The sequence below is a fragment of the Erythrolamprus reginae genome, chromosome 2, assembly GCF_031021105.1.
Source record: "Erythrolamprus reginae isolate rEryReg1 chromosome 2, rEryReg1.hap1, whole genome shotgun sequence".
NCBI lineage: Eukaryota > Metazoa > Chordata > Lepidosauria > Squamata > Dipsadidae > Erythrolamprus > Erythrolamprus reginae.
In genome coordinates this window covers 216779940-216796033 of record NC_091951.1, presented here as the reverse complement: position 1 = coordinate 216796033, position 16094 = coordinate 216779940, and the positions used below count along the sequence as shown (strand labels likewise).

The 16094-nt window shown below is 36.4% G+C and overlaps 1 protein-coding gene across 9 annotated transcripts in view; it reads left to right on the top strand.

The window, feature by feature from the left end:
• The window catches only part of GABARAPL1 (GABA type A receptor associated protein like 1), a 304763-nt gene that overhangs the window by 99169 nt on the left and 189500 nt on the right, over positions 1-16094 (top strand). Inside the window, exon 1 of one of the 9 annotated variants that reach the window (XM_070741836.1) lies at positions 12435-12616. The exons of the other annotated variants lie outside the window; for them this stretch is intronic. Coding sequence (XP_070597937.1) covers positions 12595-12616 — 22 coding nt within the window. The 5' untranslated portion in view covers positions 12435-12594. Of the gene's footprint in view, positions 1-12434; positions 12617-16094 lie in introns of those variants that run through there. 9 annotated transcript variants of the gene reach the window in all.

Sequence of the window (16094 nt, the reverse complement as noted above, 5' to 3'; positions counted from 1 at the left end):
AAAGGAAATTTTATGCCGGTGCAGTTTAGATGTCAACGTTTGATATTGCCTTCTCTTTTCTCTAATTCACCTAGGGATTTGCTTTAACACTATTACCTCCTTTCCTTTATGTATTATCGGGTCGTTTTTGGCCAAATGGTATATCTCATCCCTCGCAGTTTTTTTAACAAACCTAACATGGACTTCTCGAGGTAATTTATTCCTGTGGGCATATCCAGTGTACACACGATATATCTCATCTATTTCCTTCAGTACCCTTCTAGCTGTTGATCCCGTTACTCCCACTATTATCTCCGCCATTGTATCTGCTATGTTTTCTTCCTTGCTTTCTGGTATATTTTGAAATCTTAAGAAAAAAGAGGCTTTTTCAAGCTCCATATTTAACAGGGCCTCTTCCATATTTTGGATGGCTGACCTTGTATTTTCTTCTGTTTCCTGCAGTTTAACTTCCAACTTTTCATTTTTCTGCTCTATCTCCTGTATCTTTTGTGCGTTTTCAGAAAGTGCACCCTGGATAAGCTCTATTTTCCCGTCCATCTTGCCTACTCTGTCCTCCACTCTCTGTATATCTTTTTGAATTTCCCCTCTTACTTTCTCTATATTCCCAGCCAATTTTTCACAATTTTGATCTAGAGATTCTTGCATTTTTAGTATTAACTCTTGCAGTGACTCTTGCAATGATGCAAGTGTAATTGTTGAGGACTGGGAAGCCATAGTTGTCACACTTTCTGCCCCTTTAGAGCTCTGAGGGGTTGTAGGTTGGGATGTTGCAGATTTATTTCCACCTTTAAATTGGGAAACATTTGCTAAAGGCCTTGACATTTTAAGTTAACTTAGTGCCCACAGAGTCACAAGCTTTACTATCAATTTGCCCTCCAAATAATTGGGCAGATAATGAATTTGTCAGTTAATCAATTTCTATATATATTCAATATAGTTAATAAAAATAGCTAAGCAATTGCATTAGTTAGTTAATTAATTAGTTGATTCAGGCTAATTAGTTGGTTCAAGTATCAATCAGTAACAATTCAATTCATCAAAAAAATTATACAAATGTCAGTTAACTTAAATTTATAAAATCTTTATCAATTTTTAACAATAATTTACTTCCAGAAAGGCTTTTGATATTTTTAATTAAATAGTACTCTAATATTTGACTCAATATTCTTAATTAGTTAGTTAGTTAATAAACAAACCTTTACACATGAGGCTCAAAGTTTAAATCCAATTATCTACTATCAATATTCCTAAGTGTATATAAATATATAAATATATAAATATGTAAATATGTAAGTATATAAATAGAAGAATCTTATACTCTATTATTATTACTATATGGTATTACTAATGTTACTAAAATATAAGAGAGAGTAAGAAAGGGTTGAAGTAGAAAGCTAAAGTATACTAGAGAAAAGATTATAGAGTTTATAGTTCTATTAGAGACAAGGTGTTTTGGAACAATTTTAAATATTTTCTTTTTCTCCTTCTATCTTCTTTCTTCTGACTTCCGTCTTCGATTTTAATTTATTTCCTTATTCAAGTATCAGTCAGCGGTTTAATAATAATCAATCGTTCAGAGAGTCTAAGATTATCATAATAAGAAGAGATGAATTAAATCCAATATAGGTAACTAATAATCAGGAGTATAGTAGAAGATCTTCAAGATAGTCAGAGGTAGAGAGAATCAAAAGGTTTATACACAAATGAGTACCAAACTTTGGACCGTTTGTACCCTCTTATATTTATAATTCCAAAGCTGTTCAGTTATTTTCAACGAATCAAATATTCACACTTATATATACCCTTGCGTCAGCGCCGGCTTCCGGTTTTCAAAATTCATTCTGAGGGACTCCAAATAGCCAAGTATCGTTCCTTTTCGCAACTTCCAAAAACTTCCACGAACTTTCACCAACCTCCACAAACCACCATCACATTCACTTAACCCACTTAGCTCCTGCTGCCGATCCAAACAGATATTATCCTCTCCAACACAAAAGCCGGGTACAGGGGAGAGTTCAAGCCAGTTTTCACCGTCGACACTGATGCTCTCAATGCGGTCCCCCGACCTCTCTTCCTCACTCGGTAATGGCCGCCGTCTTATGTTTTTGCTGAATCACCAAGTTGGTTTCTTCCTTCGCAGCAGGGAAACACGCTCACCGTCGCTCACCACCGTTCAGTAACAACCCTTCTCAATCTCGCCGACCACCATACCATCCAAAACAATACTCAATATCTCGATACTCGGTCTATTTTTAGCTGCTCTTCTAGCTTCCTACAGGATGTCGGGCAGCCACGTCTTCGGATCGGCACAGGCCGATCTCTTCAGCCCCGGTCTGGGCGTTTCTCCGCTCCCCCCGCGGATTGCCTTACCGCTACGGGTGCACGGAGAGTTCCCCTAAAAGTTGCTCGTCCATCCAAGCTGCAACTGCCTCAAATGGCGGGCCTAAGAGCAGAAACGCGGAGATCGATCTCGAGAGCCTTCGAAGACCGCTCCGCCACGACGTGACGTCAAACCGGACCTCCTCGTATTCTAACAGTTAATATTCGTTTAAATCTTTCGGCTATGATGGATGCAAAGATTTTATAATCTGAGTTAAGCAGGGATATTGGGCGATAATTTTGAATGTAAGCTCTATTTTGTGTATCTTTAGGTATTAAAGTTATGTAGGCCTCGTTCCAGGAGGAAGGAAGTTTTGAACCCTCGAGAATTTCATTAACAAGGGGTAACATTATAGGCTCCAGAATTTCTTGAAATTGTTTGTAGAATTTGGCAGGTATACCGTCTGTGCCCGGGGTTTTATTATTTTTTTGTTTTGTAATTGCATTAGTTAGTTCTATTGATGTTATTTTGTCATTTAGCATATCCTGATCTTCCTTATTTATTTTTTCTGTGTTTTCTAAGTTCTTGAATAGATTATTTATTAGTTGTTCATTTACGTCATCTTTTTAATATAATTCCTCAAAGAAAGATTTAATTATTTGTTTTTTATCGCTGAGTATTGTTTTTAAAGCATCTGTATGATCATATAATGCCTCTATAATTTTATCTGCTTTTTCGTGAGCGAGTTTTGAGGCTAACCATCGCCCAGGTTTGTTTGCAAATTCAAAGTGCTTTTGTTTGGCAATCCTTAATTTATGTGAGAGTTCTTCTTGAGTTTGCAGGTTTATGTAATGTTTTGTAACATTCAATTCTCCTAAAGTTTCGGTATTGTCTGGTTTTGTTTGTAGGATTTTTTCAAGGTTCTGAAGTTTTATTTTTAGTGTGGTTAGGCTGTTTTGTTTCTGTTTTTTCTTTTTACTTTGGTATGCAATATAGATTCCTCGCACATAGGCTTTCATTGTGTCCCATAAGTTTTGTGTGGAGGTGTTACCATCATTGTTAATTTGGAGAAATTTACATAGTTCTTGTTTTAACATTTTTTGAAAGTTTTCTTCTTTAAATATTGTTTGGTTCATAGTCCATCGTCTTGAATGGTTATTAGTTGAATCTCTCCATTTTAACAATATGGGGTTATGATCTGCCCAGGAGTTTGGAAGTATTTGTATGTCTGTTACTTCATTGATAAATTCTAAATCAGCCCAGGCCATGTCAATGCGGGACCATGACTTGTGAGGAAAAGAGAAAAAAGTGTATTGTCTATTGTTTGGATTAAAGTGACGCCATATGTCTTTTAGCGCTAATTCAGTTGTAAGTTGTTCAAAAGTTGTCGGTAGTTGTTTTCTCTTTTTCATTTGCTTAGTGCTTTTATGATCCTTTTTCCTGTCTAATATTGCATTGAAGTCACCTGTTATTATTATATTTGTTAAGTTTAATTCCGTGATTTTTTGATGCAGCTTTGCATAAAAAGTGGATTGATTTATCGTGGGAGCATAGATTGCGATTATATGTATTTTTTTTGTTCCTGATGTAATTTGTACTATTAATATCTGTCCGTTGTCGTCTGTGTAAATTAGTTTAGGGTTAAGTTTAGGTTTAATGTATAGTACTACTCCTCTTTTCTTGACTTCAGCAAGGGATGAGAAGATTTCTCCAAGCTTGGGATGGTTTAAGATTAATTGGTCTTGTTTTTTTACATGCGTTTCTTGGAGACAGATTATATCTGCTTTTTGTTGTTCAATTTTGTAGAATGTTTTTTTCCTTTTACTAGGAGAGTTGAGGCCGTTGATATTGATAGAGAATAGTCTTATTTCATTATTCGGTAAGGGTTTTTTGTGATGTAAGTTAGTTTGCTGGTTCTCTTCTTTTCTCCTTTCTCGCCTCCGCTTGAGATCTTGTTGTTGGGCCGTCTCTGCCATATTCTTCCATTAATTTAAGTCCAGTTTCCTTATCTGCAAGAATGTCTTCAGAGCTGATTTCATCCAGGCTAGATTTATCTTTTGATTCTTGCTCCCTAATACATTCCTCATCTACCTTTTTGATGACTTGATCGTAAAAGTCCCTTGCATCTTCTATCAAAGTTATTTTGTATTTTTTGTCAATTAAGGAGATAAGCATGCCCTCAGGTGTCAGCCATATAAATGGTATCTTGTTTCTGTTGAGTTTATTAGCTAGGGTTTGATAGGGTTTCCGCGTTTCATGCAGTCATCTGGGAACTTGACGAAGGACTATGATCTCTTTTCCTTTATATGATGGAGGATTTTCCTTTGACATATTGTAGATTTCATCTCTTATAGTACGCTTTGTGAATCTAATACCCTGTTTCCCCGATAGTAAGACACCCCCGATTGTAAGACGTATCGGGGGTTTCAGGAGGGTCGGCTAATATAAGCCGTACCCCGAAAGTAAGACATATATCTTACTTTCGGGGAAACACGGGGGGTATTGCCGCCTCCCTCTCATCTAGCTGCGTGCCGCCTCCTGCCCACGTCCGCACCGTCCCCCTCTCCATACGTCGCCGTGCCGTCCCCTGCACTTGTCACTGCCGCCTCTGCAAATTTACTCGGGCACGTCCCTACTCCAAAGAAACCTCCCCCCCTGCCCGTCACAGAAGGTAAAATGCATATACACTAAAAAAACACATTTTACACAGTTTTTTAAGCTGTCAGTGCCCCTTTAACAATATAAGACATACCCCGAAAGTAAGACATAGTGGGGCTTTTGGGGATAAAAAGAAAGTAAGACACTGTCTTACTTTCGGGGAAACACGGTATGTACTTCCCTAGGTAGACGATTTCTTTTTGCATAGCTTGTCGATAGTCTGTAAATTTCATCCATTTGTTGGTACATTTCCTGTGGCGTTTTGTTTGCGATGGGTGCAAGAATTTCTGACATGATCTGGGGCAGGTTTTCTTCACTTGATTCGCTAATATTCTGAAACCTCAAGAAAAATGCTGATTTTTCAAGATCAAGATTTAAAATGGCCTCTTCCAGATTTTTATTAATATATTCTGTTCTACTTTCTGCGTATTGTAATCTGGTTTCCATTCTATCATTTAGTTCCTCAATTTTTTTTATTTTTTCATCATTCTGTGTGAGTGTTCCATGCATCATCGCTATCTTCTCATCAAGCTGTCCAACACGATCATCAATTTTCTTAATATCTTCTTTGATATCTTCCTTCATTGCACCCATATTTCCCATTATTAATTCATAATTCCGATCCATTGATTTCTGCATATTAATCATTATTTCTTGTAGGGAAGCTAGGGTGATGGGTGCAGCTTGGTCTGATTGTACAGCTGATGTTTTGTCAGTAGAAGAGTTTTCTAAGTTACGCTGGATGGTCGGGGTTGAAGATTGAGGTGCTGCCTTCTTCCAAGCTTTAGTACTTGTATTTGTATTAGTAGATGACATTTTGAATATTTATGGGAAAGTCAGACAGAGTATAGTAAAAGATACAGAAATATGAGTTTAGCTTATACTCAAAATGTTCGATACTATTGATTTATATTAATCTTAATAGAATAACTTATAGTAAACTTATAGTAGGATAACTTATAATAATATTATAATAGGCTCTATAATCCAATTCTTAAGATTCAAAAATGTCAATATACAGTTCTATATCAATATCTAATAAGTATTATTAATGTTCTAGATATGGGTATTCAAGAAGGTTAGAGTAAGTTAGAACAATTGAGTAAGTAATAAGTAATGAAAAATAACTTTCAATTAATATATAATAATTAATAGTTATAATAGTTAAATACAGTTGTTTGACAAAGTGTAGTGTTTATATTGATAGATACGTAAATAAGTATATAATAAGTAGATAGGTTAACACATCAGCATATATGTATATAGGTCAATAAATAAATTATTAGTTTAGATATAAATCCGTAAGTAAATCTAGCTCAGTAATCCAATTAATTCATAGATTCAATAGATCTCTAATAGTGATGATAATATAACAGTATAAAGTATTATCAATGACAGTATAAAGATGTAATGGCAATATATCAGTGTAGAATGTTATCAAAAATCAAACAATCAAGGGGTTATTCTCAACATTGCAACAAATCACATATAGAGTATTCAAAAAAGAAAGATAACTAACTGGAAAAAGGAGAGTAACAGGAGACAGGAATATTCAGGAGTGGGAAGGAAATTAATAAGGAGCAGATAATATTGAGGGATGTTTTTCTTTCCTTTTCTTTTTCTCTCTTCTTGGGCTGATGCAATAGCGCTGAGTCACAGTTCACAGTTCAGTCTCTGAGAGTCTCTATGATTAAGGAAGTCTCTGACAATCTCTGACAGTCTATCAGTAAGGGAACAGCGTTGTAGAGTCAATAGGGAATCAAAGTTCAAAGTTTGTAGATTTTTTGTTTGTTTTCTGACAACTGGAACAACAATGCAAAGTCAATATGCAATCAAAAGTGAGGTGAAGTAGTGGGGTTAGACAGAGGGGAGATGGAAGAGAGGGTAAAAAAAAAGGAAAAAGATTAAGTATATAAAAACCTCCGATTTTTGTGGCTTGTCACCGACTCAGTTCGTTCTAATCCACTTAAATCTGTCCAAAACTTCCTCTTACCATCAAGACATCCAAAACTTTCTCACTCCCAAATGTTGTGTATCACACGTTGTTTCCAATCTTTCACTGCAAAATCACAAACAGAGTCCAGCAGAAAAAGTTCAGTTGGTATAAGGTTTTAAATCACATCTGCTCGATCTGCCTAGTCTTGTTTGTTCTCTGCCGCCATCAGCCAATTAAGGATCGCAGTCGCCGCTTTTCTCAAAGGTTTTGGCACTCTTCCTTAACAATACAAAGGACACAACAGGGGGTCTTTCATCTGCTATTATCCACAAACAACGATCGATCAAAAGGAATCTCTTCACTTATTTCACTCCAAAAGCTTTCACCACCGCCTTCTCACAGCTTCCTTAATGGAGTCGGAGCGTCACAGCTTCAGGCCGATCTGCAGATCGGTTCTTTGTGCGCTGGCAAAAAGGGTTTCCCTGCTTCCCGGTGGGTCCGCCGACCTCCCTCAGGTACACAAGGGGTTCCTCTATTAAATCACCATCTCTCCAGGTCAGTGATCGCCGTTAAGCACCAAAAAAAACACACGAAAGGCCAGGACAACCCCCGGAGAAAAGGAAGGCTGCCTGGTGACAGCTTGACGCCAAAAACCGGAAGTCTCTCTCTATCTTCACTTTCATTGCTTGCCAAGTTAAGGTGAGACCTTCTGGTACCAACCACTGAAAGACAATATTCTTTTTGATTAAAACACTTGTAAGGACGTAATATTCTCTTCGGCTCTCTCTTACCCTCTTGGGAACTTGTTTCAAAATTGTCATGTCTTTCCCATTGTATTTCCATGTCTGGTTTCTTGCCTGTCTTAAGATATCATCTTTAATTATTCTTCTTGCAAACTTAATGTGTACTTCTCTTGGTAAGTTGTGCCGTCTTACATATCCTGTTGAAACTCTGTAAAATTCATCTATTTCTCTTATCAATTCTCCTGGATCAGCTTGTAAAATTTCTCCTATTACTTCTGCCATTTTTGCTGATAAATCTTCATCTCTTTCTTCTTCAGTATTTTGAAATCTCAAACCATGTGATGCGGATTGGAGTTCAAGGTTGGTTATTGCTTCATCAAAGCCTCTACAGGCTGCGTAGTTGTGTTCTTCATATTCTTCTACTTTCTGTCCCATATCTTGGATTTTTTTTCTTCTGATGCCTTTATTCTTTTTTCATTCTCTTGTAGGTTTTGTTATATTGCTTTCATATTTCCATCCATTTCACTCATGCTCCCTTTGACTTCGACAATTTCAGTTTTAAGTTCACCAATCTCTTTTTTTATCTCTGTTTTCAGCATGCCCATCTCGTTTTTCATCTCTTTCATCTCTTGCTTCATTTCTTCCAAATATTTTTTCACTTCCTCTTTGTTAGTTTCCAGTTGAGTTTTGGTCTGAGTTTGTGTCTTCTGCATGAAATCTTGGATACCTGCTAATGTGTCTTGAATAGACTGAAGATATAGTTCTGCAGGTGTTTTTTCTTTCTCTTTCTTTTTCCTTGGCTAACATTGTTGTTATTGTCCTTTGTTGTAATGGAGATGATGTTGGGGATACTTTAGGTGTCAGAGTTGGAGTTGGAGTAGATGTTTGCTTTCTAGTTGTTGTTGTTGTCACCGAAGTCACACTTTGTGCCCTGTAAGAATCTTTCATAGCTCAAAAATTTATGCCTTATTATATAATTTCTTAAAGCAATCTCTTATAATTACCGTTATATTAATTGTTTTAGCAATTGAAAGAAAATAAACAGTTATAATACCTATACAAAAAGTGTATATAAAAAATAAATAAAATTAACTAGCAATAAAAATTAATTGAAAAGGGAATTTTAATAATATTTTTAAAAAAGGAAGAAAGGAAAAGAAAGAGAAGGGAAAACCAAAAACCAATAACTTAAATGTTGTGAGTAATATACTATATTATTGAAGGGGGGGGGCTTGGCAAAGAAGGAGAGGAAAGGTTTCTAGCACATCTTATATATCTAATTTAATTTAATAAAAAAAGGGGAGAGGAAGAAAAGAAAAGAAATTAAGAAAAATATTATATATTAAAAGGAAAAAAGAAGAAAAATCAAATATAAAAGGTAAAAGGGAATTTAAAATTTAAAAATTAGTTATTTGAAAAAAGAAAAAAAAGAAAAAATATCAAAAATATTGAAAAATGTAAAAATATAAAAAAATAGGCCTAAAAAATTATTTAAAACAATTCTATAGCAATATGAAAATCCAACAATAAAAAATCTAAGACAAAAATCAAGTACTTGTAGAGTCCAAAATACTTATAGAGTCCAAAACTTATAGAGTCCAAAATGTGGTTCAGGTGTAAATAAATCTAGTCCTTCTTCTTTTCTTTTCTATAATCCTTACACTTCTAATAACAAAAAAGAGGGGGGGAAACACAGAAAAAATAGTCCTCTAATGGATACCTCCTAAGATCGTCTCCCTCTTAATTTCTTCTTTAAGTATAAAGGTCTTCCAATTCAAACAATGATGGGAAAGTAGTTCAAAAATTTAAAATATTCATTTTAAAGGAAAAAAGAACTGTAATTCATTCATTTCAATTCATTCTAATATAGTTCATATAGTTCGTTTATTTCAATTCATTTCAATATAGTCCAAATTATTTATCAGTCCAAATATTAAGAAAAAAAAGTTCCTTTAAAAAAAAAATAGGAATAACCTTAAAAATTAAAAGATATTATGTAATACCCAATTTATAAAATGTAAAACCGTCACTTCTTTTTTTTTCTTCAAAAACAAAGAAACAAAGAAAAGTAGATCTGGCTTTCTTTCTCCTTTGCGGATGGATTTCACTTTAGGTTGAAAACTTTATTTTTTGAGTTGCCTTTTTAGTTCAAGATCTTCTCTTTTAACTGTAAATATTGAATGCCAAAGGATTACCTGGTAGGTACTTATTAGCTTCTCTCCCTCCGCTGATCTGTCTCTTTACTGACTTCTTCAAAATCTTTTTTTGACTTCCCTTCGTGGACCGGCTGCTATGGCCGCAACCCAGCAGCCGCTGGAGTGGTTCACCATGTCCCAGCTGCGGGGCTTTCCCTACCCCCCGAGGTAGTGGCGATCTGCCCCCAGGGATCCGGGAGACGGTGGGTCTGTCTTTCATGTGTGTGGTACGTCTTCCGGGTGTGTGGTTGGTTGGTTTTCCATGTGTGTGGTTGGTTGCAAGGTGGGTGTTGGAGAGTAGAATCAGGGAAGTTGTGCTTTTAGCTTGTTAGGTTATTTTGTAGGGTGTGTGTAGGTATTTTGCAAGATGAAGCCCTACATGGCATTGAATCCCAGCGACCAATTAGGTCCCACAGAGTTGGCCTTCACCAGGTTCCATCGACAAAACAATGTTGTCTGGCAGGACCCAGGGGAAGAGCCTTCTCTGTGGCCCTCTGGAATCAACTCCCCCTGGATATTAGGACTGCCCCCACCCTCCTTGTCTTCCGTACACTCCTGAAAACCCACCTATATCACCAGGCATGGGGAAATTGATTCTCTTGACTGTCCTGCTTTATGTATGGTTATGATTGCATGACTGCTTTTAAATAAGGGTTTTTATAACTGTTTGTTTTTAGCAGTTAGATTTATACACTGAATTGTTATTGGAAGCCACTCCGAGTCTTTGCAGACAGGTGGCATACAAATTGAATAAATAATAATAATAATAATAATAATAATAATAATAATAATAATAATAATAATAATGAGTGGGAGTGCGATGGGAGAGCTATATCCTGGTTGAGTGTTGAGTTATATGATTCACGTGCCCTTAGTTGCTTTTTCCCCAGCCTCTGTAGATTCCAACTGATTGGAGGATGGCTTATTCCCTCCTTTCTCCTTCTTTTCTGACTCAAACTCACAGTTCTCAGCCAGTTGCTCTTTCCCCAGCCTCTGTAGATTCCAACTGATTGGAGGATGGCTTATTCCCTCCTTTCTCCTCCATTTCTTACACAAACTCAGTTCTCAGCCAGTTGCTCTTGCCCCAGCCTCTGTAGATTCAAACTGATTGGAGGATGGCTTATTCTGTCTTTTCTCCTCCTTTTCTTACTCAAACATTTCTTTTCACAAACTCCATACAGTATTGAATAAACCTTTGTGTTAATGTCAAAACTGTTGTAATTGTGTAATATTTTCTGCTGAAATAAGCCATATTATGACTTTAATGGGCCAAGTGGATGTTCCCTGAAGTTAAAAACATAGAAATATCAAAAACTGGTGGCACAAAAAGAAATCTTGTATATTTAAAGGTTTCAATCATGTCCCCCCTTTTCCCTTCTGTCTTCCAGGCTGCACATATTCAGTTCATCCAATCTCTCCTGATATGTTTTGTCCCTCAGATCTTGCATGATTTATATGAGGAAACCTTTAGGACTGAAAGATAATGGCAAGCCTGGTTATTAGGTTAAAAAAGAGTCTGTATGGTTTGAAACAAGCAGGATATGTGTGGAACAAGTGCATTGTTAATTAACTAGTCAAAATGGAATTTAATGCTAGTTTAGCCAATCCATGTTTATTTAAAAGAGAGAAAGATGGTGCAATTTCTCTTGTTATTGTTTACAGATGATACAGCCATTATTACAAAGACAAAAAGAGAAGCAAATGATATTGTTGATAGGTTGAAAGAGAAGTTCAGAATACAGTATTTAGGGGAGATAGGTTTAAATATTATAAAAACGAATAAAGGGTATAAGATATCGCAATCCAAAAATGTTTGAGAAGAATATATATCAGGCAATAATTGGAAGCTTGTCATATCTTAGAAATTGGTCAAGACCAGATATCTCATATAGTGTCAATCAATTGGCAAGATGTAATGCAGATTCTAATGAAAGGCATTGGCAGGCAGTGAAGCAAATACTTAGGTATTTAAAACATGTATTATTCGTTATATCTAGAAACGAGTTCTGAACTAGAATTAACTGCATATGCAGATGTGAGTTTTACGACGGATATAGTAACACAAAAATCAACCTCAGAAACAGTGATACTGTTAGAAAATATGTTTTAAGTATCACCTATGGAGGCTGAATTTTCATGCTTGTCTGTAATGTGTACAGAACTTATCTATTACAAGCAATTATTAAAAGATACGGGTATTGCTGAACACGAACCATTCACTGTATAACCAAGCAACCATTAGTATGGCAACTAGTTTGGGTATGAAAACAAGATGAAAGCATACTGACATAAGATGTCTAAATGTAAGACAATGTGTGCAAAGTAAAATGATTTTATTGTAAAAGTGAAAATAATATGGCAGATCATTTTACAAAGGCTCAAGTGCTGTAAGGCATAAGGAGCGTTGTGAAACTACAACTTGAGAATGTAAAGAGTTATATTTAATTTTTAATTATTTGTATTAGAATGTCCAAATGGTTGGATTGTTAATATATAAACAAGCTATCAATCTATGTTTCTATATATTTGAGTACTTTAACTTTAAATGTACTGCCGTATGATGATTGGCTATTGTGTTTTAAGTTTGCCATAAGAGGGAGCCAGAGATCCTAGTTGGAAGCTGATGTAATTCGGAATGCTGATTCATTGGTCATTGACTGTGCAGTCTGATAAGAAGCTCTATGTGAAACTCTATTAGTCTCTGAAAGTATTGAAGTGTTTGTTAGCCATAATCTTTGTTTGATGTTTATGACAAAGACAGGTGGTAAGAAGATTATAGTACTTCTTGATATTGACTGACTAAACATGAATGAACTTGACTGCTTAATTGGACTGTGCCATTTATCTAAAAGTAACTTATTTTATATACTGTAACAAATCTGTTTGTGACTGGATCATTACTCATAATTTACTGGATATCTACTGCAATCCCATATTCCTAAATGTATGTCCCTGATAATTCAGTGGTAACTCTGATCACTTTTCCTTAACAGTCATTATGCAAATCATATGGTTATTAAGATAATTTGATTTCTTCCATTGACATTGTCAAAGCCCCTGGAAAGGTTGTGGTGATAACATGATTCATGCTGGTTGTCAAGAACCCAAATTTTGATTGTATTACCACAGGAATGCTGCAACAGCTCTAAGTGTGACAACTAGTCATTTCAGTGCCATCATACTTTAAACAGTTGTTAAATGAATGGTTGTAAAGACCACCTGTATAGTACATTATTTTCAGGTTTCTTGAAAATCAGAACTAAAGAGAAGAGTTGGATTGGAGGACCGAGCCTTAGGAACAGTAATGGGCAGCCAAAAATTTTACTACCACACTACCGGTGTGGCTTATTTTGTGGGTGTGGCTTGCTGGCCATGTAACCAGATGGGAATGGCTTGAATGATCATCATCATTCTGTTAAGTCCACGTCTTACAACTTACAATTGTCATTGGGGTGACAATTTGCCCCACTCTCCTTCCTGGGTTGCCCTCTGCCTCAGGCTGGGTAGCTAGATGAACGGGTGCAGATAGCTGTTGAAAAAAGAGGGGGGAGGAAAAGGCCCCCCTGCAACTCCTGCCGGTGCTGGTCTCCCTGCCGCTTTTCGAGGAGGAGGAGGAGAATGGGAGGGGTAGGATTTAAAAATATCAGAAAGCCAAGGGATATATTAAGTTAAGCACTGTTAAGGGAAGATACAAACAAGGTTAATAGATTTTGTCATTTTTAAAAGGAATGAGAATTGGATTTGCGCATGCGTCGGAATAGATAGACGCCTCTACAGAGAGCTCCCTAATGTGAATTAGGAAAAGTGAAAGTTAACCCCTGACATCCCTCTCTGGCTTGGTGAAAAGTGGATTGAGGGGGAGCGGACTGAACGGAGTTTTTGAAAACTTTACAAAAAAGAAGCAAAGGAGCAAGCTGCAGTTTTAAACGTGAGTAGGGGAAAAAAGAGAGAACAAAGGAAAGATGGCGACTACCCCGGATTTGGAGGAAAAAATGGATTCACTGTTAATGGCATTTGCAAATATGAGGCAGTTACTCAAAGAGATGCAAAAGGCAATAGCTGTCGTTAGTGCTGGTGTAACTGATTTAAAAGAGCAGTCGAAAACACAAGATCTGAGAATTGTGAAACTGGAGGAGGGAAAAAGTCGCCAGGAACTACGCATAAATAATTTGGAAGACAGACAAAGAAGAGCTAATCTGCGTTTGAGAGGCTTTAAACAAGATTTTGCTGAGGGTAAACGTCTTATCCAAGCAATTCATCAATGGTTTGGTGAAAACAACATTAAATGTGACCCAGGTGAATATGAAAGAGCACACTGGGTATTTGGCTCTCGCAGTCAAGGAGATCAAAAGGATGTTATTGTGAGATTCATTTCGGAAAGGAAAGCAGCAGAAATCTTCAGAGAATTAAAGCAGATTCCAAACTTACATTACAAAGCCACTCCAATACGCGTTTTAAAAGACTTGTCTGCAGAAACACTCAAGGCGAGAAACGAAATGAGAAGTATTACGAATCAATTATATGAAGGAGGAATCCGTTTCTCCTGGAGATATCCTGCCACAATAATTGTTTTTAAAGATTCCAAAGTTTTCCAGGCGAGATCCTTGGATGAGGGGAAGAAATTGCTCCAACAGCTGGGGATTGATTCGGATGTAAATCTCCAGGCATCAACAGCGACGGATAAACCAGCAGTAGGAGGTGGGACAGGAGAAGAAGATTTGTTTACACTCCAGCCAATTCGCACAGCAGATCAAAGAAAAGATAAAAAAAATTGCAGCTTTACAAAAAGAACTTGATTTACTCCAGGAAAGAGAAAAAAAAAAAGAACCTAGAATTACGCGTCAGAAGAAGAAATAATGAACTGAACTGAGCTGATCTGTCAACATGGTATTATTGTTCTCAACTAACTAGCTTCTTCTTTGTGTATTTTATGCCAACTAACAAGGGATAAAGAGGGAAGGAGGGGGGGGTCTTTCTTTATTGCATTAAAAGGGGAAAGGTGGGGGAGTTCTCTAGTGGAACGCAAATCCAGGAGTGCCTCTTGGATAACGGAAATTCTTTTCATTGCCTCCCCTTTGGGGGGGTGCAAGGGAAGGGGCACTAGGGTGGGGGTTCAAGACAATTAATAAATACTTTTCCAACAGGCTCTGTTTTGCAGGAGGGGGAAATACGCTTAAGAGTATGTAAAATGGGTGAAACAGTTTTATTGTCATTAAATGTAAACGGTCTTTCATCACAGAAAAAACATTATAGAATCATGAAGCTGGCTAGGGATAGTAGAGCTGATATCTTATTTTTATTAGAAACTCATAAAGGGAGGAAAAGATCAGATAAATTAGTTACCAATAGCGATTGGCAAAGGGTCTACAAGTCGAGAGGGACGGCAAAAAGTAGAGGTGTGGCTATATTGATTAACCAAAGACTATCATTCCAATTAATTAATATTAAAAGGGACAAAGATGGCAGAATGTTATTCATCAAGGGGAAAATAAATAACAAGGCAGTAACTTTAGCAGTAATCTATGCCCCCAATGCAACTGCAAAACAATTTATAATGAATGTAAAGCGTAAATTAGATAATTTTGCGGAAGGCATAGTAACTTTAGCAGGTGATTTCAACTTGGAATTAACAGCAGGGAGGGGAGAAAAGAAAAAGTTACATTTAAATAAAATTAATATGTTGGACCTCCATGAAAACACAGTAAACAGGGATACATTTACTCAGCAAGACATAATAAATTTAGTTGCATTGATTATATATTAATGAACAAAACGGGGGAGGTACACCTCAAAAGAGCAGAAGTTAAAAGTATTTGGTTATCAGATCATGCTCCACTGTTAGCAGTGATTGAAATGGATGCTAGTAGACAACAAAGGGTATGGAGATACAACCCTGTGGTTTCGGCTAGTGAGAAAAATAGACTCAAATTACAAAAGGAATTGAGTGAATTTTTTAGTATTAACGAAACAGGAGAAATTAAGCAAACAATAGTTTGGGATACACACAAGGCTGTTATGAGAGGTAATTGTATTAGTACCAAAGCTTTTATTAGGAAATCTTGGGAAGCTGAAAGAGAAAGTTTATTAAAAGAGATAGATCTAATCCAAGAGACTCTGAAAATTACAAGAAATAGAGCCTGGAATACATTATTATTATTTAAGAAAAAGAAATTACAATCTCTTGAGGAAGAGAGATGGAATAAAATGAAGATGATTGTAAAACAGAGAATTATGGGTTGGGG